This window comes from Girardinichthys multiradiatus, chromosome X (assembly GCF_021462225.1).
Source record: "Girardinichthys multiradiatus isolate DD_20200921_A chromosome X, DD_fGirMul_XY1, whole genome shotgun sequence".
Lineage (NCBI taxonomy): Eukaryota > Metazoa > Chordata > Actinopteri > Cyprinodontiformes > Goodeidae > Girardinichthys > Girardinichthys multiradiatus.
The window spans coordinates 2,909,818-2,937,596 of NC_061817.1; the positions used below are offsets into that span (position 1 = coordinate 2,909,818).

Here is a 27,779-nt window from a genome sequence, read left to right on the forward strand (position 1 = left end):
ACCAGTATAAATTTTTTTTTTATTATTGTCACCAACAGCAGATCAAATTAGCTTGTTTCAGTAACATCCCCCTCCCCGAAAAAGTCTTTGCCATTTTTACACTTTCAGCTATGAAAATATTTATTATATATGAACATCTCAAGTTCTCACTGTAAAAGTAACACATTCTCTGTAACACTTGGTATAAATTTCCAGGTTTAACTTCTTCTTGACATCAAAAATCAATTTATACTCTTATCAAAAAAAGAGAAATTTTAGTTTTGCATGTTTTGTTCAGTGCATCTGTGCTGCAAACTGTTGTCTCCTAAACAACCTGTCAGCAAACTTGGTTAGTGTCATTAGGTTTCATAGTAAAGATTTCTTTACAAATTCTCAGTTTTTAAAAAAATACAAACTCACTGCTGTTTAAGAAGGCTATTGGAGCAATGTTAAAGCATAATCGTATTACTTTCCAAACTTCCTTTAGGAAAGTTTCAGTTTCAAATTTTTTTAAACAAATGTTTAATGGTAATTCTGAATATTTGTGCTATTATTGTGTTTCTTATTCTGTAAAATAATTAGCAGTGGACATGCTTGTGTGACAGTGGGTAAATAAAATAAACTGAAAATATCAGTTTCTCTTTTGCTGTTTTCCATTTGCAACCCCTATGCTGACTTGTAGCAGCGCCATTTGGCTTGCTACATTTTTTTTTCATTTTCATGTCTACACTACTACCATCATTCGTAAAGAAAAACACGACAAAACAAAATAAATCTTAAATACACGTCACACAAAATGTAACAAAATACCGTCACACAGACAGACCAGGAAAAAATATTTACTGGCTACTTATTAGTTAAGTTAGGCTGACAGTCTGCTGATGACCTGCCCACATGGATCTAGAAAAATAGCTTAGAGACAGAAAATATTTACTAGAGATCGTTTGACAAATCATCCATTTTTTTCTTTTCTTTTGCTTCTTCTCAGGTCATTTAAGTATGGACCATTTTATCTGCTCTTTAGCCGACTGCAGAACCTAAAAAAGGACAGAGAGGGAGATAAAAATTCTATCAAAATAAAACTTAATTTTTACAAGCCATCTTAAGGAACCGAACAGTGCTGCAGTACCAGAATTCTACCATAAGAGGTCAGGCAACATGTTTAGAACCTTTGTAGCTTCATGCCTTCATGTCAGAACAAACATAAACAAAAACAGATTGAATTAAAAATATATAATTGCTATTATTTCTACTTCTACTACTAATGCCCCCTCTCATCGGCTCAGCGGAAACATTGTGAGACAGAAAAGGGATTTTAAGAGGACGTCAGGAGGACTGCTGCAAATTTCAAATAAGTAGTATCGTCATCAGTGGGGATGTTGTTCTAGACTTCGTCAGCAGAGGGTGCGGTGTGTTAATTTAACACTAACAGGCAGCAAGTACACAGTGATATTCAGTCAGACCCATCTGACCATCTATGCATAGATTAAGATGTAAACAGAATGTGAGTAATGGACTGGCAGCCTGGATGTACTCTGCCTATTGCCTGCTGGCTCTTGGTATAGGCCCCAACCCACAGGGCCCCTCTGACCCTGAACATTATTAAGGGTAACAAAAAATGTTTAACAACTTCATTGTTGCCTGCTATTAGTAATGCAGGCAGGCAACAAGCAAACAATGCTGTACAATACACATATTTGCCTTTACATGGAAACTACACACATTTATTAATTATTTTAACTTTCTGCACTACAGTGGCTGTCAAAAGTGTACACAACCATGTTAAAATGCAAGGCTAAATTACGAGACTTTTAGAAATCATTTCTAAACTTTCCACATCTAATCTGATTTGGCACAATATTGCCAAAGGTATTGGGTCACACCTCCAACTCAATGAATTCCAGCATTCCAATAACTTCCATGGCAGCAGGTGTAAAAAGTTTGGTGTCAGTTTGGTTCTGACCTCAACCTTCTTGAACACCTTCGGGATAAATTAGAACAGAGGCTGCAATCCTGGTTTTCTCATCCAACTATGAACACACTCCTAAACCTTGTGGAAGATGTTTACAGAATAGTTTAAGTTGCCATGGTTGGAAAAGTGGTATGAATAACATGCAGCAACCTTGTATAAATGTGCACATCCTTAAACTAAGACTTTGTTAAAGCAGCTTTTGATTTAACATTTGATTTAACTTCACACCTGCCTTAAGTTATCATGTCTCTTATGAACATAAGATAAACGTTTAGCTTCCCTAGTAGGATTTTTCTGACTTTACATCCTTCAACTGATGTCGCAGTTTGTAGAGAGGTTAAAAAGGTTCAAAAATATCTGATGTACCAAGATTTCAGTCAGGACATGAGTATAAAAAACATCAATTGCATTATTACCAAACCAATGAAAACATGAGTCAGACTTTTCAGGGAGGCTGCCAGGAGCCTGGCAGCAACACTGAAGGACCTGTGGGAATTTCTTGTTAGTACTAGTTGTATTCTACATGTGACAGCAATCTATGTTTTCCTTATGCCTGGACTATGCAGCAGGGTTGCACCACAGATCTCTTTAGCATCATGCTCTGGAGTTATTTTATTCTGCAGATGGAGTTGAGATTTTGGTCAAAATGGATGAAGTTATTAATAATTGGCTCAAAATCTACAGCTGAAGAGGGGTTTTTTTCAGCATCACAGTGAGTCAAAGTATAAAACCAAATCAACAGAAGAATCATTCTACAGGAGAAAATGTAGGTTTTGAAATGGCCTTTCCAGAGTACTGAATTAAATACTACAGAAAATCCGCAGGGTCACCTGTGGAAACGAGTTGCCCTCAACATCGAGTAGAACAGGTAAAGTAGGAGATACTATCAAGTCATTCTGAAATTAAAGCAAAATGTGCCTTTTTACGTGTACATTTTTATTTTGTTCTTTTAACAGATATTTGTTTTCCAGCTGAATTGTACAGAAATAATACATTAAGTTTTGAAATAGTTTATTGTGGTGTCATTTTAACAGGGGTGTGTAACCTTTTTAGAGCCACTGTATATATCACTGAATGTATAGAGTTTGAAATTACTTGGAAAACCTAAGAGAAAAAAGTGTCAAGCAACAAGCCTTTGGAAATATTTAGAGATGGTAAAGAGTAGCCAAGCCGGCAGCACTGACTAATACAGCTTTAATACTGGCTTGCTGTAAAGACATTAATTACACTTACATTGGTGGTCAGTGCCAGCTTCTCCGTTAGGTGCTGTTAAGGTTAAAGTAGCAAACAGAAACTTAGAGATTAAGTACACACACTAAAAAAATACACAGACTACAACAAACAAGATGAAAAAGTCATGCAAAAGTGTTTTTAATCACAGCTAAGAAATCAGGGGAGAATATTAGTCTCTGAAAAGTTGCAGTGATTGAGAATAATCAGCACTTATTGTCCTATAACAACATGCATTCACACTGGAGCCTGTTTTGTGCTGTTATGTGAGATAGCATGAAGCTCAGCAAATGTGGAGTCTGTTGCGGAAAAGCCAGAAGTCATCCTGTACGGTGAGCTTTCAGCCCTATACTACGTGTATGTCTTATTCATTAGTGATGGAATTTGGTTGTCTTCCATATCAGAAAAAAAGAGTTTATATGTGTATTTGTATGTAAGGTTTTCAGTCTGTGTACTTGTTGAAGCATGACCAAAACGCATCTTAGTAGTAACCTGAATATAGCACATGCTCATAAATATAGTAGATATAGTAAATATTGTTTGTAAATATTTACTTCAGGGTAGTAATTAATGCTTTTAAGTATGGTGTGGATGAATTTGGGAAATATTTTGAGCATATTGTTAAGTTAGATTCTATATCAGTTGATGTTCTGGCATTGAAATATAACCACTATGTATGCCATCATGTAAAGGTCATAACAGGATTAAGTGATGGACATTGAACCATTCCTTCAGCTAAATGTCAGTTTAGATATTTTGTTGTTAAATAGCCTCCACCTGTTTAGCTCATCCAGAGCCAAGAAATCCTTCCCTGGCTTTTATCATTGGGCTGGTAAAAGAAGGCTGATGATTAATTTGTTAAAAGAACTTCAGACAGATTTTCACACACAGAAATACAGGTGCTGGTCATTTTGCCCCTTCACCATTTTGTACTTTTAATTCAATTCAATTCAGTTTTATTTATATAGCGCCATTTCACAACACATGTTGTCTCAAGGCACTTCACAACAGTCAGGAACATACATTCCAATTAATCCTAATCATTGAACAGTGCAGTCAGATTCAGTTATTTATTCAAAATAATTTTACTGAAATCTTTTGGATAAATAATGGAACCCTCTTTCAGGCGACATTTCATACTGATCATACATAAACTTTTACACATCTCTGGGGTGTTTTGAACCTGCTTTGACAGCTCAGGTTTAAAATAATTTACTAATGTCTGCTCAGTCTTCTGTAATAAAATTTGGCTACATGGCTCCAATTAATAAAATCCATCAGCAGGAGCTTGCTCAATTATTTTGGTTTGATCAGGGCTCAGAATCTGTCATAATTAGTAGGATCCCACTGGCCCAAATAAGGATCAGAACCACAATCAATTAAATGGGTGCAAAATAAAGTCTTTAACAAACAATATACGACTAAAGTGGAAAATGAGGGGAAATAGGTACAGGATAAAGTAAACAGCAAAGCTATAACCCCTTTCCCATATTATTAAATCAAAACACATTTGTTCTAAGACTTTTAGTCCCTGGAGTGTCCATTACTGAATTCAAATTAGTGCAAACTCAGGCTGAGACAGAATATTCTCAGTTTCTTTCATTTTCAATAAATGAAGAATGGAATATCTACCCTCAGTATGTAAACTTCCTCAAAATCATCATAGACTAAGAAACTCTTCAATACACTAGTCTGTTATACTATTTAACCAAGGTCAGTGAGTGGCTGTCATGTGCCAGATGGAGATTCTAATGGTTTAATAAGTCAGTATTTCCACAACAATTAAAAACTGAAATTAAAACATGATCAAAGCGTTTTTATACAAGACAGAGACACAATAATTATTTATAGACTGAAAAACATAATCCATTTATTTATATAATACTTAAGTTATAATACTGTTCTCCACCCCATATTTATTATTTTGATGTGGACTTACGCAAAATCCTTAATGAACACAGCTATATTTAGAAGCAGTTTGCAAATGAAATGTCTTATTGTATAGAATATTGGTCATATTTTGCTGCTGTTCCCTTCATAGAGTAATACAAGGAATCCAGTTGATAACAGCTGGTTAATAACTAGTTTCCTGATGTGGCAGAGTCTGCAGTGTGAGCTTAAAAGCCATAGCTTTAAACTGTAGCTTTAAAACAGTGTTACCTTGATAAAGTTGATAGGCTGTGCTCCTTTAAGGTTTCACTTTATGACTGAATGTGTTTTTCACTACTGCAAATATTTACAAAATGCTAAATGTATTTTTTGTAGGCAAGAGAAAAGTGTAGTAGCCTTTTTTTTGCCAGCTGACAGGCAATGCACAACAACAAGTGGGGGAAGCTTGGAAGCTGTATGGGGCATTTTTCTATGCCCCATACACCTGAAACTGCAGTAGAGATTCAAAAATTTCTTCTCGTGCATCTGAGTACTCCTGCTTCCTCCCACATTCCAAAAACATGACTATTAGGTTCATTGGTCTCGTTTAATTGTCCTTAGATGTGTGTGTGTGTGTGTGTGTGTGTGTTTGTGTGTGTGTTTGTGTGTGTGTGTGTGTGTGCATGGTTGTTTGTCCTGTGTGTCTGTGTTGCCCTGGACTGGCAAACTGTCCAAGATGTATCCTGCCTCTCGTCCAATGACTGCTAGAGATGGGCACCGGACCCCAAGCAACCCTGCGATAAAAGGGGGTCTAGACGATTACTTTAGTATCAGAGGAGTTTTAACAGGAAGGACAGTACCAGAACATTTTTCTATAGAATTTTTAAATACATTTCGTATTAATCCCTTTCTGTTTGTGTTGACGTATTGGGAATAACTTGACTAAAGAAGCAAGGCTCATCTCTTAGAAGGACACTGTTGCATGGTGTTCAACTGCACATCTAAGACAATATATAAAATAAAATAACATATTATATCCCCTCCTATAATCATATGAACTGCAGTAATGTTGCTTGACCAGCTGTGTGAGTTACCTGGGCCACACTTTGTTCAGTTAATGGGTTGTCATCAGCCTGCAAAAGAAAACATTAACATGTGAATGAAGGAAAAATACAAAAGTAACACTTCAAGCACAAAGTGCCAGTGCAAAGCAGAACAGGCACCATTAGATGTATGACAGCAGGTTCCCATACAGTATTCCAGAGACACTTTAAACTAGTGTTTTTAGCAAGCTAAAGGTGCAGCTCTGGGGTTAGAAGACTCTCAGTCAGTCCAGAGGCATCATTATTAGATGGATGGTGGGTGGGGTCATTTGCACAATTATGTTTCAATAAAGCTTAAAAACTTTGATCAAGGTCAATCAGAGGGTCAGTCTGCATGCTCTCAACGTGCATTCATATAATCTTGTTTTCTTTAAAGCTCCTACAGCCCCCAAATGTCTGCATCTCACATTCATTCAGTCAGTCTCTCTTTCCAGCTCACTGTCTTCCCTGAGAGCTCCCTCCATCTCTCTCTCACCCTGGGTTTGTCTGACTGTCTACAGCAGCTGGCTCCTGTCTGTTTGTGCCTCTAGGTTACCGGTGATGTAATCAAACAGGACGAAGCCATAGGCTGGCTCACACATATGCTGACACCAATCAGAACAGGAAAGACAGGGAGAAGGAGAGACAGAAAGGTGAGGCAGGAAGCCACTGAAAACACTGTGGGCAACTATAGCCAATCTTAGCAAAGTCCTTTAAAACAAGCTAAACAGCTGCTTGAATTTTAAACTGTTAATGTGCTTCCTATTCCATTTTCCTATAGTTAAAAACATTGAAATGGATATGATTCACAATGATTTTTAGCGTTCCTACCCTGTAATTGACCTTTTGTAAGACCTGTTGGGGGTCACTCTCCAAAATAACACTGGAAACAAAAGAAAACAACCAAAACAAACCAAAAACAATGATTTATGGAATTAATTTGGACATATCTCAAGAATAATGCAACAGAAAGAAAACATTAACATGTGAATTAATGAATATTCTATACTAATAGAAATGTATGTTTTTGAGAAATAACATTTATATTAAGATTTTGGATAAAGTGATTGCTCAGTAAATGTTTACTTACCCCCCATCAATGATTTCATCCACTACAAGGAAAACTCCTTCCATGTTGTCCAATAAACACCTCCGCTCCACATTCTTTCTGAAGAATAGAAGCAACTTTTAAACAGAAGCATACATAATGCTTACTAGTTTTGTGATGAAGACTATCTAACCAGAGACCGAGTCAAGACCACAATCAGACAAGGCAAGACCAAATTCAAGACATATATCCTGTTCAAGAGAACTTCTGTTATTATACTAATATAGCTGTTGGTGCAGATGTTGAAATAAAACCAGCTATATGCTAAATGACAAACCACTCACTGCAGGCAGAGTGAGTGGGGGCAACAGATGGAGGTGAAGGACTCATCTTACTTAGTGTTCTGTGTGTTGCACAGATAAAAACTAGATTTGCAGTGGAAAACATTTCTCCCTCTTGTTTTCTCATTCTTTGGCACAGATAGGCACACGTCACAGCATTAAAGTTTTCAAAATAAAACCTTATCTGTCACAATTAAATGCAGTCAGGACTTTCACACCAAGTTTATGAGAAAAAGGATGTAGCAGTTGTGGTCTTGACTGATCTTGAGAAAAAGTCCTGTACGTCAGAGAACAAGACAAGATCAAGACTTTGAAAATGTGCTCTCAACACCAATGCTGGCCTTAAGTGCCACAACAGACATCCTCTTTCAGGGCTTTGACTTTTATATATAGAACAGCTGACAGTTTTAAGTTACAGTATGTAAACCTGATTGCTAAATTTGAAGAGCCAAAAAACAGGAAGAATCTAAAATGTGTGTTTTTCAGCAGTTCCTTGCTCTTCATGACCCCCACACTTCTAATCCTAGTCTTTGCATCAAACAGTGCCTTGTAAAGTATTTATATTCCTTTACATTTTCGCATTGCAACCACAAGCTTCAATGTATTCTGTTAGGATTTTGTGTGATAGACCAACACAAAGTAGTGTATAATATGAAGTAAAATGAAAGGATATACGGTTTTAAAAACTTTTTACAAATAATTTGAGAAATGGGGTATCAATTTGTATTCTGACTCAATCCTTTGTAGAACAACCTTTCACTTTAGATACAGCTGCAAGTCTTTTTGGGGCATGTCTTCAGCAGCTTTGCATATTCAGAGGCTTTGTTCAGGGTTGTTGTCCTGTTGAAAGGTAAACCTCTGCCCCCGTCTCAAGTCTTTTGCAGCCTCAAGCGGGTTTTTTTCTAGGATCCCCTGTGCTAGGTTTCATCCATTTCTTAATTAGCTCTGACCAGCTTCTCGTTTCCACCACCCAACAGTATCAATGTACAGGTCCTTCTCAAAATATTAGCGTATTGTGATAAAGTTAATTATTTTCCATAATGTAATGATGAAAATTTAACATTCATATATTTTAGATTCATTGCACACTAACTGAAATATTTCAGGTCTTTTATTGTCTTAATACGGATGATTTTGGCATACAGCTCGTGAAAACCCAAAATTCCTATCTCACAAAATTAGCATATTTCATCCGACCAATAAAAGAAAAGTGTTTTTAATACAAAAAATGTCAACCTTCAAATAATCATGAACAGTTATGCACTCAATACTTGGTCGGGAATCCTTTTGCAGAAATGACTGCTTCATTGCGGCGTGACATGGAGGCAATCAGCCTGTTGCACTGCTGAGGTCTTATGGAGGCCCAGGATGCTTCGATAGCGGCCTTTAGCTCATCCAGAGTGTTGGGTCTTGAGTCTCTCAACGTTCTCTTCACAATATCCCACAGATTCTCTATGGGGTTCAGGTCAGGAGAGTTGGCAGGCCAATTGAGCACAGTGATACCATGGTCAGTAAACCATTTACCAGTGGTTTTGGCACTGTGAGCAGGTGCCAGGTCGTGCTGAAAAATGAAATCTTCATCTCAATAAAGCTTTTCAGCAGATGGAAGCATGAAGTGCTCCAAAATCTCCTGATAGCTAGCTGCATTGACCCTGCCCTTGATAAAACACAGTGGACCAACACCAGCAGCTGACACGGCACCCCAGACCATCACTGACTGTGGGTACGTGACACTGGACTTCTGGCATTTTGGCATTTCCTTCTCCCCAGTCTTCCTCCAGACTCTGGCACCTTGATTTCCGAATGACATGCAGAATTTGCTTTCATCCGAAAAAAGTACTTTGGACCACTGAGCAACAGTCCAGTGCTGCTTCTCTGTAGCCCAGGTCAGGCGCTTCTGCCGCTGTTTCTGGTTCAAAAGTGGCTTGACCTGGGGAATGCGGCACCTGTAGCCCATTTCCTGCACACGCCTGTGCACGGTGGCTCTGGATGTTTCCACTCCAGACTCAGTCCACTGCTTCCGCAGGTCCCCCAAGGTCTGGAATCGGCCCTTCTCCACAATCTTCCTCAGGGTCCGGTCACCTCTTCTCGTTGTGCAGCGTTTTCTGCCACACTTTTTCCTTCCCACAGACTTCCCACTGAGGTGCCTTGATACAGCACTCTGGGAACAACCTATTCGTTCAGAAATTTCTTTCTGTGTCTTACCCTCTTGCTTGAGGGTGTCAATAGTGGCCTTCTGGACAGCAGTCAGGTCGGCAGTCTTACCCATGATTGGGGTTTTGAGTGATGAACCAGGCTGGGAGTTTTAAAGGCCTCAGGAATCTTTTGCAGGTGTTTAGAGTTAACTCGTTGATTCAGATGATTAGGTTCATAGCTCGTTTAGAGACCCTTTTAATGATATGCTAATTTTGTAAGATAGGAATTTTGGGTTTTCATGAGCTGTATGCCAAAATCATCCGTATTAAGACAATAAAAGACCTGAAATATTTCAGTTAGTGTGCAATGAATCTAAAATATATGAATGTTAAATTTTCATCATGACATTATGGAAAATAATAAACTTTATCACAATATGCTAATTTTTTGAGAAGGACCTGTAGGTCAAAAGGGTTCAATATTGGTCCTATCTGACCAGAGTACCTTCTGCATGTTTGCTGTGTCCCTCTCGTACGTTGGTGGAAACCCTCTAGGGGTACACAGCAACCCTTTTGTTAATGCTGCCAGATATAATTTATATACTTTTAGAACAGGTTATTATTTCACAACTTTTAAAAAAAGAATCTGAGAAAAATACCTCAGGACGTGATTGAGGGAGTCAAACAGACAGTTCAGAACGGACATCAGCATCAACTACAATAGAAAAAGAAAGTAAGATGAAACAATATTAGTAACGGATTTTAACGTAACAAAACCTAACTTCTCCTCAAACCACCAATGGATGGTTGGTACTTCCTGTAGCTCAATTTATGTCTTGTCTGACTTTTACATTTTCTCTAGAAAACATTTAACTTGCCGATACAAGTCTGAATTGATCTTGAGGTGGATTTTTTGGAACAAGAGCTCATTTCTTGCTTGGCACTGTCTCAGTCCACAGTGATGTAAAACCTGCTTCACTCTGGACAGTGATGTTGATGTTTAAGCAATGTTCAGTTCAGGACAGGCTCCAGCCTTGGTGGTGGCAGGTTTCTTTCTAATCAAATCTAGCCAGTCTTTCATTTAAGGGGAGCAGTGCAGGTCTTCTTCCAGACCTTTGTAAAGTGTTGACACTTCTTAGATGTTCACAGAGTTCCTTGTATTTCCCTATGGTTGTGAGAATCTATAAATCTAATGACTGCTGTCAAACTTCTCTTTTATATGCTGGCAAAGAAAAAATATCATCTGCCTTTAATTATGATTACTACCCAAAAACCAACAGGGCTTTGTGTTGTCTTGATAAAGATATTTTAGAAATTACCACTTAGGTTACAGAAACCTAAGATTTAACAGAATGTATAAATATATTTGTGCATGTGGGTATAATTGAGACCCACATGCATTTATTCTTTTATTCTTGTTAAAAATCATTGACATTTTATGTCATACAACAATTCCACCCAGGAAAATGAATGGTTCAAATTGAGTGGTACTGAATATTTTTCTACAATCTTGAAAGGTGCATTATGAATAAAAGCGAAAATCACTGTACCTCATTTTCCTGAGCACTTCCCACCACGTAGAAAAAAAGATCTATGCTGTTCTTGTACACGATAGTCATCCCCTCTAGGAAAGCTATCTCATCTACAGATATATAAAAAAAATGGATAGTTGGCATGGTAAATGCTTTTTTTCATTAATTCAAAAATTCTATACAAGGAAGGAGACTTGATGAGAGGATGAAATTGGAGAGTAGCAGAGAAAAAAAATGGATAGATGGGGGGGTGGACTGGGAGAAAGGAAAAGAGAGCAGGATATAAAGTTGAAAACCGGCTGCAGAAAAGGAGTACAGAAGGTGGAGTTTGGAACAAAGGGTGGCATACTGGGTGGGGGACAGGCAAGGCAGTGGGAGATCAGGTATCAATGCTGTGAATTCTATAAAACCCAATAGACGGGTGATCAGGTTTCTCTGAACATCATACTAAAACTGGTTAAAGTCTCCCAAAGTAACAGCTAAATTTGACATGGGTCACCCAAAAGCCCAGTGTTAGAACAACAGTTCACCTAACAGGGTTTATTTCTATAGCAGAAATCAGCTCAGTGTAAAAACCGCTTTAGGTAACTGACAGAAGAATGCACAACAGCTGACACTGGAGATGTGTGTGAGTGCTCTATACAGTAGAACTTAAGGCAATGAGGGTGTGAGATATACAAGTTACAACAGAAGACTTGAAAAGAAAGACACTTACTGTCTGCTTTGTGTGTTTTGCTGAAGATGTTGCTCTCAAAGTTCTTCTGCTCCTTCATTGTCGGGTAAAGCTCAGGGTCATAGTACTAAAACAAAGGGAAATCAGTTTAGAGGAGTAAACCCTCTTGGTGGACTTTCTTGGATGTCAGAAGTTGCCGTTTGAGTTCTTATTGCTTATTAGATGATTATTCTACTGTGTTGGGACCCACAGCCATGAGTTACAACGTGAAAGGCCAGTACAAACTTTCTAGGAACTTTCAAAATAAATTGCATTAACCTACTTCCGGCACAGCCAAGAAACGGGATAACGGCGGACTTCCTGTGACGTCACTGCCCGAATAAGAGCACAGCTTTTGCTACATCCTGCCTCTTCCACACCGGTGTTCATCGGGATAAGAGAGGGACAAAGCGCGCTGATGTCTCTTTGCTGGCAAAAAGACAAACTCTTCAAACTGGATCCAAGAGTGTCATAAGATCATGCGATCATATGCACAAGATAAGTAGAAATAAATCACTGTCTGCGTATCCGGTGATTTTCATTCATGAACGGGGTAATCAAGGTACAAGCATCGCTTGACTGTTCTCTCTGAGATCTGCAGAAGCGAACTGTTTCCAGAGAGTTCCCAGCACGACGCCGAGTGCAGCAGTTTCCCAAGGAAGGACAACGGAGGCCGCATCACCGTGGTAACATGCAGTTTTGTGGGCCCGACATAGCGACTGCACCTTCAAACCCCTCCGCAGCTAAGGAGGTTAACTGTAGCTAACCATTGTTCACTGTGGATGCTTTCTTCAAACTTCGCCGCCCCAGACATCTTTTCCTCAGCATGGTCAGAGGTTAGGGTTTGGGCAGAACAATAATAGAAACGTTTAGATTGAAATGATCTAAACGTTTTTCCTTTTAAGAAGTTGGGTTTTGTTTGTGTTGAACTCAGCTATCTTGATGCTAGCAGAATATCTGCAGCACACGTGTTCAGGTTGTGTTCTTTGTTTGTGTTTTTAAAGTTAAGACAAACTTTATTTAAAGGATGATATTAAACAGAAGGTTGATCATAACGTGCCGTCCGCGCTTATGCATTTTAACCCTTTTATTAACCCTGGTATATTAAAGGTGTCCGTTGAGACAGAGCAGGAAAAGGCAAAGTTAGAGTGTTAAACATTCAAACTGAGAACAGGCCTAAGAAGAAGAGCAAAGTCAGTCCCCAAGTGATGCAACAGAACCAGGGGGGTGGTAACTGGCATCAGCCAAAACCCAAGCCACCAGGTAAAAGACAAACACCTTTTCACAGTGCAACATCGAACTGTAAGGTTGGTGGTAAAGAGTGGAGCTACTCCAAAGATGTCATCACAAAGGAGGAGTTTGAGATGATCTGCAGGTGTGTTATAATCCTAACAACTAGCTGCACATCATCTCAAAAACAGCTAATTATTTGGGTCTGACACAATTGAGATGTCAAACCTATGAGATGAAAATCAACTAAATAGTGTGTTAGTTACAGATTTTAAATAATAAGATATCCAAAAACAACAACTTATTCGATACATAGGCACTTTGATTATTAATAAGTGTGGAAATTGTATTGACATGTGTCAATTATGCCTTAGCTGTCTTTGACTACTGCTGAACAAGTTCTGATTTCTATCAAAAACTGGAAATATATGTTTTTGTTTTGGTATCTGAATTTAACTATAATCTTTATGTTTGAGTATTTTTGTACTGTTTTTAAATAGTGATTCTATAATGATACAATAAAGTGTAATATACTATTGTAATGAATGTGACTTTGGGGTGAAAACAAAGACAATTAGAAGTAAAAAAATGATACTGGAAATATATTCGTCTAAGATCGTTTGTTAAACCTTTCATGGCACAAAAAATTTAATTACATTTAATTAAGACGTTTTCGGATGTTTGGTCACAAGTTATTGCTTGAGGAACAAAGAAATACTCAACAATATCACTGTAACTGTACTAGTTTTTCAACAGACACTATCCTGGTATCATTTAAAGGTTTTGGGTTTGTTCCTTTTTCAGATGATACTGTAACCTTTGACATCAAAGAAAATGCTAAAATAACTCAGTTTAGGTCTGTGCTACTGAATTTGTCAATTCAGATTTTCTTCTAAAACATTTATAACCCAAATAAACTCATTTATCCAATCGTTGCTTCAGTTTAACAATACAATGTAACAGACACTGACCATAAAACGTACCGTGGGTTCCTTGATAGATGTAGCAGATTGAAAGCCAACAACAAATGCAGTCAATCATCGTTTATACAATAAATAAAATAAAAACAACTTAAAATCAAATGCATGAAAGAACCTGCAGTTTGTTAAAGTGTTTACAGCTCAGATCCCAAAATGCTGGAGATTATTTGTTTTAAAACAATTAAAAATATTGCTATATTTAAGCTGCCGATCAATAGTCAGAGCCGATCATTGATTACTGGCCGTTTGATTGGTGCATCACTGCTTTTCACTGTGACAAAATATTTAGGGGGTCCTGATCCTTTGAAACAAAAAAACTGCACAAAGTGACACACTTGAAATCTGAGACTCTTAATTAGCTATAACTTAGCTAAACTCAATGGGCTGTTTCCTGGTCAGAGCTTGAATAAAACCAGGATTTAGTGAATCTGGTGTAAACGAATTCACATTATTCCAATGTCTTTCTGAATTTTTATTGAACGTCAGATTAACTAGCTCCAGCATCACATGTGTCTTTAGTAAACAGCGACAACCCAACAAGGGGGATTTTTTTGGTGCCAACAATAACAGCAGTAAATGGTTGTGAACTAACTTAATATTTAAATTTGCTAAATGTTGAGAAAATTAAGATTTTTTATTTGCAATGAAAGTGCTAATAAAATCCTTTATACCTTACCTTAGACAGAAGTCTGTTGCCATCGTTATCGAGAATAAAAACAGCTTTTACTGTATAGAGGGAAGGTTCCTGCAACAACACACAAAAAGAGGTTTTAACTTACATTTGTTCAGCTTTCGTTATGGGACATAATGTAAGAGCTCCAGTTACATTTGACCACACCTGGCCATTGTGTCAATGAAGACGTTACTATCCAGGTAAAGCTAGCCTTTTCCATTAGAGAACTGTCTCATGGCATAAGGCACATAAAAGATGAGATATTTTTATTCTCAGGCTGCCAGTTAACGGGTTCTAAAGATTTCTAAGCCAGCTTCCTGATGTTAAAATGCTCTGTCCCTGTTATGCTTAAAATCTGTCTGTTTGGTTAAAGTTGGTACTTGGCTCTAAACTTTCTTTTTATTCATCTGTAAGCTAAGGCTGTGGACAGACATCTTTAATCTCTAGGTCACGTATCGCTCCATGATTGTGTTCCATTACTTCTACAATTCTTTTCTTCTTTTTTACAACAGGTTTTCCTCTTAAAGTGTTTATGTGTTTGTTTGAATCTCTAAACTGTACTTTCTTTTAGCAAACTGCTTGAAAAAGATCCGCCCAGACTGCTTCTGCTGGAGGTCTCCTTCAGTTAAAGGGGATCTTCTCTCCACTGGTGGAAGCAATCAATTCCAGGTACTTACTCCAGTTTGTTCTTCAAACAGCTGTGTTTTATCCCTTTTCAGGAGTAGAAAAGTGACACTTTTATAAAAAGGAAAAACTCCAACATTAATCACACTTCCTAATCTATGCATATATCTGTACTACAGAAGAGTTTTCAGGACCGGGACAAAGTTCTGTTATGCACTGACCAGCAGAGATTCACAGTCAGAGTGTATCACAGAACTTAGACCAGAAACTCAGCCAAAAAGGCAGAGGATGATGATGGATCCATTCAGCCTCACCCTCCATCAGATTCAGAGACTCGTTTTAGAAAAGCACTAAATCTTTAGTTTATAAATAAAACATGTTGAATAAACCAAAAAAAGAGCAACTTTCAGGTAGGGTGCTGTTCTGACACTTAGTAGTGATGCAAATAAAACAGGTGTTTACAGAACCAGCTGACTGACTTTTCTAAAACAACTAATGCTCAGAAAAATACCCATAAAGAGGTGGATGTAGAATGAAAATGACAGCAAGATGGAAGATGTTTGATTCATTTACTTTCCCATCAGCCACGGGAAGTGCTAAAGGAAAAACATTAATTGAATTATTGAAAGCACAGTTTATGGCATTTGCAGGAACATACTCTGAACTGCAAACAGAGTGGCAAGAATAAAGCAGAGAAGCTTTTACATGGTGAGACTCGTAAATGGTGTCCTGCTTCCCTTCATATTGAACACTGAGCTTTGGTGCATATTACTTATAATAGTTTTGTCTGTGTAATTTATTATTGGATTACTTCCTGGCAAGGCAATACAGAACACATCAGTGCAGTCAGTCCAAATACAGAAATGTTCAAATAGTGATATGCATTTTACATCCAGACAAAACTAACTATTAGGCTAGGCACACCTGCCCTGTCTGACTCTCCACCCTAAGTGGGCTGAGTATACACCAGAGAGCAAGCCGTACTATACAAGCAGAATACTGAGATATTCAATTGCTTAAGAGTGCTGTGAAGAAATTTTTGCCCCCCATAGATTATTTTGTTTTTGCTTTTTTCACATTTAAGCGTTTCAGATCACTAAACAAATTTTAATATTGGATAAAACTAACCTATGCAAATACAATAAACAGTTTTCAAAAAATTATTTCATTAATTAAGGGAAAAAAAAATGATCCAAACCAACCTGAGTCTACATGGAAAAGTAATTGCCCCTAAACCTAAAAACTATTTGTGTCAACATTAGCAGCAACAACTGAAAACATAGGCTTGCCATAACTGGCAATGAGTCTTTAACATCACCACTGAGAAATTTAAGCCCACTCTCGTACTCGTCGTCTTCCGCTTCATCCAGGATTGGGTTGCGGGAGCACCAGACTCAGTAGAGACACTCAGACTTCCCTCTCCTCAGACACCTCCTCCAGCTCCTCCGGGGGGAGCCCAAGGCTTTCCCAGGCCAGCTGAGAGACATAGAACCTCCAGCACCTCCACCCTCCAACTGGCTCCTCTCGATGTAGAGGAGCCGCAGCTCCACTCCGAGCACCTCCCGGATGACCGAGCTCCTCACCCTATCTCTAAGGGAGTGCTCGGCCACCCTACGGAGGAAACTCATTTCAGCCGGGATCTCGTTCTTTCGGTCATGACCCAAAGCTAATGGCCATGGGTGAGGGTAAGAACGTAGACCGACCAGTAAATCGAGAGCTTTGCTTTTCGGCTCAGCTCTCTCTTCACCACAATGGACCGGCACAGCGTCCCCATTACTGCGGCAGCCGCACCGATCAGTCTGTCAATCTTCCGCTCCATTCTACCCTCACTCGTGAACAAGACCCCAAGATACTTGAACTCCTCCACTTGAGGCAGGAACTCCCCTCCTGGAGCACCCCTCACAGGGCCCCAGGAGGGACACAGTCGAATGCCTTCTCCAGGTCCACAAAACACATGGAGCAGTTGGGCAAACTCCCATGAACTTTCGAGTAACCTGCAGAGGGTGTAGAGCCGGTCAAGTGTTCCATGGCCAGGACGACAACCACACTGCTCTTCCTGAAGCCGAGGTTCGACTATAGGCCGGACTCTCCTCTCCAATACCTTGGCATAGGCCTTACCAGGGAGGCTGAGGAGTGTGATCCCCCTATAGTTTGAACACACTCTGCGGTCACCCTTCTTATGAAGGGGGACCACCATCCCAGTTTGCCAGTCCAGAGGCACTGTACCCGACTGCCACGCAATGTTGAAGAGGAGTGTCAACTGACAGTCCCACAACATCCAGAGACTTGAGGTACTTAGGGCGAATCCCATCCACCCCCTGAAACCCTGCCACCGTGGAGCTTTTTAACCACCTCAGTGACTTCAGCCTGGGTGATGAAAGAGTCCCGCCTCTGGTTCCACCAGGGACTGCGTGACGGCAGGATTGAGGACATCTACGAAGTACTCCTTCCACTGCCCGAAGACGTCCGCAGTCGAGGTCAGCAGCTCCCCACCCACACTGTAAACAGTGTTGGCGAAGCACTGCTTCCTCCTCCTGAGGCGCCAGACGTTTTGCCAGAATCGTTTCGAGGCCAACCAGTAGTCCTTGTCCATAGCCGCACAAACTCTTCCCAGACCCAGGTTTTTGCCTCTGCCACAGCAAGGCCGCAGCATGCATGGCCTCACGGTACCTGTCAGCTGCCTCAGGAGTCCCAGAAGCCAACCACAGCTGATTGGCCTCCTTCTTCAGCTTGACAGCATCCCTTACTGCCGGTGTCCACTGCGGGCGGCAGCATCAACAATAGACAAGGAGAACATGGTCCACTCGGACTCTATGTCTCCAACCTCCCCCGGAATCTGGTCAAAGCTCTCCTGAAGATGGCCAAGGGCTCCACCAGATGTTCCCAGCAGTCCCTGACTATACGCTCGGGCCTGCCAAGTCTGTCCGGCTTTCTCCTCTTCCATCGGATACAACTCACTACCAAGTGTTGATCTGTGGACAGCTCAGCCCATCTCTTTACCAAAGTGTCCAAAACATGCAGCTGAAGGTCTGAAGACACGACAACGAAGTCGATCATCGACCTCCTGCCTAGGGTGTCCTGGTGCCAAGTGCACTAACGAACACCCTAATGCTTGAACATGGTGTTCATTATGGACTATCCGTGACTAGCACAGAAATCCAATAATGAAACACCACTCGGATTCAGATCGGGGAGGCCATTTCTCCCAATCACGCCACTCCAGGTGTCACTGTCATTTCCACGTGGACATTGAAGTTCCCCAGCAGATTAACGGAGTCCCCGGGTCGATATCTCTTTATGCCAACTCTCTTTTGCAGAAATGTTTTAATTCAGCCACACTGGAGGGTTTTCGAGTATGAAGTAAAGTCAAACTACAGTATATGACCTGGATTTCAGTCCAGACTTTGGCTAGGCCACTCCAAAACTTCATTTACCTTTTTTAGTCATTCAGCGGAGGCCTTGCTACTGTGCTTTGAATCACTGCCCATGCTGCATACCCAAAGTGTGATTGGGCTTAAGGTAATGTACTGATGGCTGGACATTCTCCTAGAGCATTTTTGGTAGAGAGCAGAATTCATGATCCCATCAACTATGCCAAGTTAGATGGGTCTTGAGAATGCAAAGCAGCCCTAAACCCAAATGTCAATATGATGATCCATTTCTGAAATGCTCTGTTAGTTTTAGGTCAAATGTAACATGACACCCACCTTCAAAAAATATCTTCTTTTGTCTCTTCAGTCGAGATAGGTACATCTGCAGACTGTAAGTGGGAGGTTCGAAGGTTTAGGCATTTTGTCCGCACAGACCTTGATTGGTTCATTCATTTGGCCCAGTTTTCACTCTTTTTTTTCTGTTTCCCCTCTTTTTCCCTTACTTTTGGCAGTTGCAAGGCAGAAAGAAAAGAATGAAGGTAATGCATTATTCAGTCATGAAGTTGACGTTTCGGAATTAGATTTAAAATGGTAAAAGGTGGATGCCCTGCACTTGTATAGTGCTTCATCTGGTCTAAGGACTCCAAAGCGGTTCATACTACAACCAGTAAAGCATCCATTTATACTCACACACACCGGCAGTGGTAAGCTACAATGTAACCACAGCTGCCCTGGGGCAGACTGACAGAAGTGAGGCTGCCATACAATTGGTGCCACCGAGCCCTCTGACCACCATCAGCAGGCAAGGCGGTTGAAGTGTTTTGCCCAAAGACACAACGACTGACACAGATGGAGTTGGGGCTCCGAACCAGCAACCCACAGGTTACAGGACGAACCCCTACCACCAAAGCCACCATAACCCTAAAACGGCATCGGTTTGAATAGTGTGCGTGTTTGTAAATATATGTGGAAAACTAGCTAATCATTTAAAATGTCATCCAATCAGGCTTTGAACAAAACATATACCCATGGTGACATGATTCATCCAATCATGTGGTTCACTTTACTTGCGTTATGACTTCCCTCACTTTTGTTACACATTCCATAGTTACAGATACCGCTTTGTTTCAGTCCACAGAATATTCAAAAGTCCTGGGGATTATCATTGGCAAATATGAGATGGGCCTTTATTTTCTTTTTTGTCAGCATTGGTTTTGTCCTTGAAACTCCCCAATGGATTCCATTTGGCTTTCATTTTGGATTGCTGGCGTCCCAAAGTCTGAGGTTATGTTCACACTTAAGGTCTTGATGATCAATTTAGATTTTTCTGAAATTTGATTTATTTTTTTGCGTCATCGTTCACATTACTTTTAAAATGTTGCCGATATCTGACTCCAATGTGAATTGTTTGCGGTTCCAAACTTACCCACATGAACAAAAGAACAATGGCGTCACACACAGTACGCTTTGGTTCACCAATATGGAAGAAATAGGAGTTATTGTTTTTGTAGTGCCTGTCCAACGGAAGCCGTTTAATCTGCTAGCAGGTGCTCACGAAAAAATGCATGAATGTATTCTGGGATTTTGAGGAGCATTTTTGCTGCCAGTTCATCACAGAAGGGCTGTTTGGATGCAGGGACGATACAAATTCCAATTTGGCTTTCATAGAAGTGTTACTCTATGTATTAATGAGGTCTAACATGCCACTGTCCCTCCACTGTGCAGTACAATTGCAGTTGTCGTCCATCTGGCTGACCACTATCACTTCTCGCCGGCATGAAGTTGTGACAAAGGTCAATGGAAAGTGATGTCAAAGTCACTTAAAATCTACACTGGTTGTTCCCTCTAGAATCTATTTCAAAAAGATTAGATACGAGTCAGATTCAGGACCACATACGGAAGTGGCTCAAATCTGACTTGGAAAAAAAATAGATATGGACCACAGCTAAGTTTTCATGCTTGTTCTACAAAGCCTTACCTGGCGACTTGACCCCCCCCCCCAAAAAAAAGAAAAATCAGATTTTGACCACATTTGCCTGCACTGTGAGCAGGGCCTTAGAAATGGCCTTGTAACCCTCTCCAGACTGATAGATGTCATAGACTTTGTTTTGTAGGGTTTTTGAATTTTGTTTTGTTCCTTTTTGAGATTTTGTAGCCATCAGAGAGGTCCTATTTAAATTCTTTATCATATCTGCAGGTCATATAATAATCAGACCTGGGTTTTGGCATATGGAATTGAGCTTAGCTTTCTAAAAACTTTAATAACATTTGATTAATGATTTAACCAGGGATGCAATTTACTTTTTCACATATGGTCAAGTTAGTTTGGATAGCAGTTTCCCTTAATTAATGAAATATATTTTTGAAAACTCCTTTTGTCAAGTTAGCTTTAACCAATATTAAAATTTGTTTGATGATCTAAAATATTTCAGTGTGATTGAAGAAATCTGTAAGGGGGCAAACTCTTCCACAGCCCGTAATCCAGAGATGCTGGTAACATCACATTTATTAGGAAAAACATTAGTCTGTGGTATCAGCAATGGTCATGGTGTAGGCCTAACCTGTCACAAAATATTAGTTTTACAGAATGTCTGAAAGAAAGGTCTGCCTTTCCATGATTCCTGCATAAGGCCTGAGATGCCTCATTATCCATAGAGGAAAATGGTGACCATGTTAAGAAGAAACAATAATATGAGGATCACATGCAATCCACTCTGTAATCCAACATTCTGTTAGCATAAAAAGCAGTGGTGTGATGCTTTTTGAGCAGGTCAGTTCAAAGCTGTGCCTGGCTAACGGCCCAGCTTCACAACCTCTGTCTCCAAATATACCCCATTCTGTGTGTCCTCACTCAGTCAGCTGGCTATATCCTCATCGGTTGTTCATGCAGTTTCTTCTCCACACAAGGAAGGCTATTACTTACATAGGAAATGTTTTCCTGAGTAAGAAAGCTGGCTGCAGATGGTATGTTGATACAGTCAGTTGTTTAAATAACTTTACACAGGGGATTTGTTCCATTACAAGAACTGCAAAGAGATGTCGTTTGACAAAATCGATTTGATTGTCAATATAGTGTCATCATTAATGAAGTATGATGAACTATTTCAGAGGCCTTTTTTTTTTTTTAAATCAGGCCTGGCAATCAAATAAACTCTGATACAGTTTCCAACCACTTAATTTTCATTTTTATATTTGTGTTCTAAGAAATTCATCTTAGATTCTTTTAGGCAATTGAAACATCTTAAAATACAGATTTACTCTGTTTCATTTTTATTCTGATGAACATCACTATGCAAAAGGAAATAGATGACAGGGTAGAATGATACAGGAAAGGGGACAGCCACAAAGAGACAGACCAGCAAGCTGTGATGATGGTGAGGTTTAAGTAAGAACAAAGAGTTTACTTGAAGAGATACAACAAGACCTTAAAAAGACCAGAACTTGGATGACTTTCAACAGCACCTGTTTAAGCTTTACTCAAATTGGTGGTGACCACAAACAAATCACAGACTAGCCCTGGCAGAGTAAAAAGAGCAGACTGTGATGTTACAATTGAAGCATGAGTATCCTCAGAACGATTACTGTCACAAACTACAATATGATATTTAACGTTAAATCTGAGTGTAATGTTGGGAGAGTAATGTACTGCTCACACAAAAATCTTAAAGTGGTTCAGTATCGTCAGCTGCAGATGTGTTGCACATACCGACTCCTTGACATGTCCTTGTTCTATCACAGCTAAACCAAAGCAACCTGCTTCAACAAACCAGATTATTTTCAAACAAGTGTGTTGAATTATGGACATCCATTAAAAGGGAGTCGTTCCTTTCCACTGTTGCTTCATGCTTGCTCAGGATGAGGGATTGCTGCAAAGTCAATGACTTGATACAGTTGACATGGCTTTCTTATATTATGAACATTTGAACAATTAGCATTTTAAACTGAATTATACAGTTCTGTATAAGATTTAAGAACAGACTGAACTGTGTGTCACTGAATCCAATACCTATACATGACTGGATTGTACTGGTATGAATTTGATTCATTGAGTATGTCTGTAGAGATGATTTGGACCTGACTGTATTGTAAACTGCCTGGTAATGGCATCAATTGTGAATTGGCGCCACATTAAAAAACTGAATGGAATTAAACTGAATTAAAACATGCAGGATGGTTTGCCCACAACTGGACAACACACAGCTAAAGGATAGCACTAAGTATTGCTCAAGTTTGCAGTCTGTGTTTACTTAACATGTGTGAATGCAAGATTCAGATTCATTCCTTTCTAAAGATCAATAGGATGACTTGGGGGTTACAGTATGCAGTGTACGAATGCAGGGTTGTATTAACATGTACAGGTCCTTCTCAAAATATTAGCATATTGTGATAAAGTTCATTATTTTCCATAATGTAATGATGAAAATTTAACATTCATATATTTTAGATTCATTGCACACTAACTGAAATATTTCAGGTCTTTTATTGTCTTAATACGGATGATTTTGGCATACAGCTCATGAAAACCCAAAATTCCTATCTCACAAAATTAGCATATTTCATCCGACCAATAAAAGAAAAGTGTTTTTAATACAAAAAACGTCAACCTTCAAATAATCATGTACAGTTATGCACTCAATACTTGGTCGGGAATCCTTTTGCAGAAATGACTGCTTCAATGCGGCGTGGCATGGAGGTAATCAGCCTGTGGCACTGCTGAGGTCTTATGGAGGCCCAGGATGCTTCGATAGCGGCCTTTAGCTCATCTAGAGTGTTGGGTCTTGAGTCTCTCAACGTTCTCTTCACAATATCCCACAGATTCTCTATGGGGTTCAGGTCAGGAGAGTTGGCAGGCCAATTGAGCACAGTGATACCATGGTCAGTAAACCATTTACCAGTGGTTGTGGCACTGTGAGCAGGTGCCAGGTCGTGCTGAAAAATGAAATCTTCATCTCCATAAAGCTTTTCAGCAGATGGAAGCATGAAGTGCTCCAAAATCTCCTGATAGCTAGCTGCATTGACCCTGCCCTTGATAAAACACAGTGGACCAACACCAGCAGCTGACACGGCACCCCAGACCATCACTGACTGTGGGTACTTGACACTGGACTTCTGGCATTTTGGCATTTCCTTCTCCCCAGTCTTCCTCCAGACTCTGGCACCTTGATTTCCAAATGACATGCAGAATTTGCTTTCATCCAAAAAAAGTACTTTGGACCACTGAGCAACAGTCCAGTGCTGCTTCTCTGTAGCCCAGGTCAGGCGCTTCTGCCGCTGTTTCTGGTTCAAAAGTGGCTTGACCTGGGGAATGCGGCACCTGTAGCCCATTTCCTGCACACGCCTGTGCACGGTGGCTCTGGATGTTTCTACTCCAGACTCAGTCCACTGCTTCCGCAGGTCCCCCAAGGTCTGGAATCGGCCCTTCTCCACAATCTTCCTCAGGGTCCGATCACCTCTTCTCGTTGTGCAGCGTTTTCTGCCACACTTTTTCCTTCCCACAGACTTCCCACTGAGGTGCCTTGATACAGCACTCTGGGAACAGCCTATTCGTTCAGAAATTTCTTTCTGTGTCTTACCCTCTTGCTTGAGGGTGTCAATAGTGGCCTTCTGGACAGCAGTCAGGTCGGCAGTCTTACCCATGATTGGGGTTTTGAGTGATGAACCAGGCTGGGAGTTTTAAAGGCCTCAGGAATCTTTTGCAGGTGTTTAGAGTTAACTCGTTGATTCAGATGATTAGGTTCATAGCTCGTTTAGAGACCCTTTTAATGATATGCTAATTTTATGAGATAGGAATTTTGGATTTTCATGAGCTGTATGCCAAAATCATCCGTATTAAGACAATAAAAGACCTGAAATATTTCAGTTAGTGTGCAATGAATCTAAAATATATGAATGTTAAATTTTCATCATGACATTATGGAAAATAATGAACTTTATCACAATATGCTAATATTTTGAGAAGGACCTGTATATCACATTCCTGTTGTAGATGGATGGCCAGCTATGAGCTGACTTTAACAACATCATGGAGGAAGTACTCTATTTTCTTGCATGCACAGATGTTCTCCTCTGCTGGAAGGCACACATTAGGCAAGAGTAAGCGTTTGTAAAGGCAGACAGAGCACCCTAAAAGAGAAAGAGGAAAATGACCTGCAAAGTCCTTTTATAGAAATGTATCAATATAACCTCCATCCTGTAAAACTCAATCTGCAATGTGAAACATGAGAGTAGTTCACTGAAACGTTCCCATATAGCATAACTGAACACGCAATGCAAAGGTTCTCCCATTGACACAAACATTGTGGTAAAATGAAAGGATCTTAAAAAGAAAATACATCCTTTTAATGTGTTTAAAGTAAACTTGTTTTATAATGTGGTGTTGTCACACATTTTAGACTAGTATTACAAATTCTTCTTCCTCATAAAGGGCACAGCAACCTATGAAATCCAAAGAGTTGTTTTTGCCCTCACTCCTTTACAATTTGTCTAGAGCCACAGAACACTCATGACCCTTTAAAGGAATATAGCTTCTGAAATTTTATGTACAGCTACTATGTAAAATGTGTTTGATTCTGGTTAGAGAATCACAATTTTATAGCTAATTTTAGCTTTTAGAACAAAGAAAAAGAAAACTTTCACTATTATATAAAAAATCTGTCCTGGAATAAAATTTTCAGTGTTTGTGAGAAATTAAGAAAAAAAGCATAAACACTTACCACAAAAAGTAAGGAAATTTGTGTCTGGTCTATCTGTTTCTTTCCATCTTGTAACAATGCTTCTTGCCAATAAATATTATACTGTTGGTGCCACATTTCTAAGAAAATGCATTTATGTGTTGAGCTCAATAGAGTTTGTGGGTTGGAAACTTTTAAAATTTTCTCTGCCACTGTCAAACAGCATTTGGTGGAGGCAGTATGATGATATAGGGCACCCTCTTCCTCACTAGAAAAACAAGGTTTGTCATCATTTGAGGAAATCTCAATGCAGAGACGAGATTCAGCAACCTGTCTCCACTCTTAGGGACTGAACTCTAATCCCGAAGATGTCAGCGTTCACTCTCCATACAGCACGTTTATCAGAGACTACCTGCAATTCAGGAGTGGAGAGGAGGGAATGACCTGCCTGTAGTCCTGACTTCAACCTCACTGAACACTTGTGGGACCAGCTTGGACATACTGTTCGTGCCACAGTGACCAACACAGCCACACTGGCTGAGTTGCAATAAATGCTGCTTGAAGAATGAGATGCCATCCCACAGCAGTGTACAGCCAAACGTTGACCAACATCAGGATGTGGTCCTAGCCTGATGTGGCCGTCTACAGTTCTCACACGTACTGAAGCCCCTACTTGTTAAATTAATTTATTGTTAAATTATCGTTTTGTCTTGTTTTGCTCAAAATTCAACAAATTACACCAAACGAGTCAGTAGCAGAAACTGTTGTTTAGCATTGGCAGAGGGGATTTGGCAAGTTTTTCATGGACACTACCTACAAACTTAAGTCTGCTGCTCAACGCACACACCCATTTTGCTTATAAATGTGGCATCATTTAAATGAAAAATAAACAGGTTTTCCTGCTGTGTAAGATTGAAACCGTATTTTCACAACCAAGCAATAATAATAATGACCAAACACAATTTTCCACAGTTTGCAGTCCAACGGCAAAAAATATTAACAGAAAAAATGATTCCTTGTAACATCAGTCCCATTTTGTTGTAGCACTTTTATGTAAATATTAAATTAAAATGGAAACTCGCTATAACTACTTTTTAAAAATGTATTTTATGGCTAAAAACGTTGAGTATAACATTTGTCCAAAGTTATTATGAGCCACTGCGGAAGGCCTGAAGAGACTTCTGAGCCGCAGGTTGCAGACCCCTGGCAAAAGTGTTTATCATATTCGTCATATACTGGTTTGCGATCTAAGGACTTTATTGTTGGTTACAATTACAACGTTGCGTGAAGAACGACAGATCGTTTTTCAGTAACATGTGTCCTGACGTTGAACTTTTCTCACCGATTGCTCCACATTAAACAGTTCTGCGCTCTATGAGACTGGTGTGAATACAGCGCATGAAAAACATAATAACCAGCAAACATAGTTTTATGGGAGGGCAAATGAGCGTCAGAAACCCTGAGTGAAGCTGAAGGCAGAACGGTGGACGTGGCACCTACCCTGTTACACACGTCACTACATCAACGCTCCACGCACGCACTGAAACACGCAGACCGGCTGGAAATACGGTTACCGGATTAAAAAGTGCAGGGTTGTGTGTCTGTGGCTGCTGAATGTAAAAGTGATCTGTGCAGACAGAGATCCTTGACTTCCACTTTCTGTCTTGTTGCGCTCAATTAAGGACCAAACAGCTGGGGATCAACTAGTCCGCTGTAATGGAGTTAACACCCGGGGAAGTTCTTAACATGACCAGCACACACTACTATTTTTAAACAAATATAGGATTAAAAATAAATCGAACGGTTTTATTGATGCATCAAAGCACTGATCAAACCAGCGACTGTGAGCTGAAAACAAGTTGACAGTCACCGTGAGATCCAATCAGCTTTGAGGATGAAATAAAATCGATCCTATGGAGAATATGCAACCAAGCTCTGTCCACTCCCCCGCTTGGCTTCTTCAAGACTGCCTCCTGTAATGTCCACCACCGACACGCCAGCAGCCTAATACAACACATGCCCGGCACATTGACAGCAACAAGCATTCTGCACCCTAACATATTACTGCCTCTGCCCACCAACGGAGCTGCTGTGTCCGATCAAACAGCGAAGAAGCTTACCAGGTACGTGGAGTCCATCTCTGCTGCCGCTGCGCTCACTCTGTAGACGTGGACTGCTCTGAGATGTCACACGGCGCGCGCTCCCGATCCTGAGCCACGAGCAAACAACCGAGCGCTCTATGGGCACGCGCCCTTTCCTCTTCAGACCTTTCACAATAAAAGTCTGTTTATCTCCTGCTTGGCTTTTAAAGTGAGAAGGGCTGAATGAAT

The 27,779-nt window shown here is 39.9% G+C and overlaps 1 protein-coding gene across 4 annotated transcripts; it reads right to left on the reverse strand.

Annotated features, from left to right (window-relative positions):
* Positions 1-27,699, reverse strand: LOC124863184 (coatomer subunit zeta-1-like). 4 transcript variants are annotated; one of them, XR_007037068.1, is made up of 11 exons: positions 27,570-27,699; positions 14,787-14,855; positions 11,904-11,988; positions 11,207-11,298; positions 10,316-10,371; positions 7,223-7,300; positions 6,964-7,015; positions 6,629-6,737; positions 6,145-6,183; positions 3,185-3,217; positions 952-1,016 (listed from the first exon to the last, which is right to left on the reverse strand). XR_007037068.1 is itself a non-coding variant. In XM_047357450.1 (10 exons), exons 1-10 carry the CDS (start codon positions 27,585-27,587, stop codon positions 969-971), a joined length of 570 nt encoding a protein of 189 aa, XP_047213406.1. In that variant the 5' UTR covers positions 27,588-27,699; the 3' UTR covers positions 1-968. The 4 variants fall into 4 exon arrangements, 2 of the variants coding, with proteins under 2 accessions (XP_047213406.1, XP_047213407.1); XR_007037069.1 differs by lacking the exon at positions 3,185-3,217 and having other exon boundaries at positions 1-1,016; XM_047357450.1 differs by lacking the exon at positions 6,629-6,737 and having other exon boundaries at positions 1-1,016.
* Positions 27,700-27,779: the final 80 nt, after the last annotated feature.

Coding starts and splice junctions, on each gene's coding strand:
- LOC124863184 (XM_047357450.1), bottom strand. Junction 7,016..7,222: donor GATGAAATCATTGATGGGGG/GTAAGTAAACAT, acceptor TTTTGTTTCCAG/TGTTATTTTGGAGAGTGACC. Junction 3,218..6,144: donor CTGAACAAAGTGTGGCCCAG/GTAACTCACACA, acceptor TAACCTTAACAG/CACCTAACGGAGAAGCTGGC.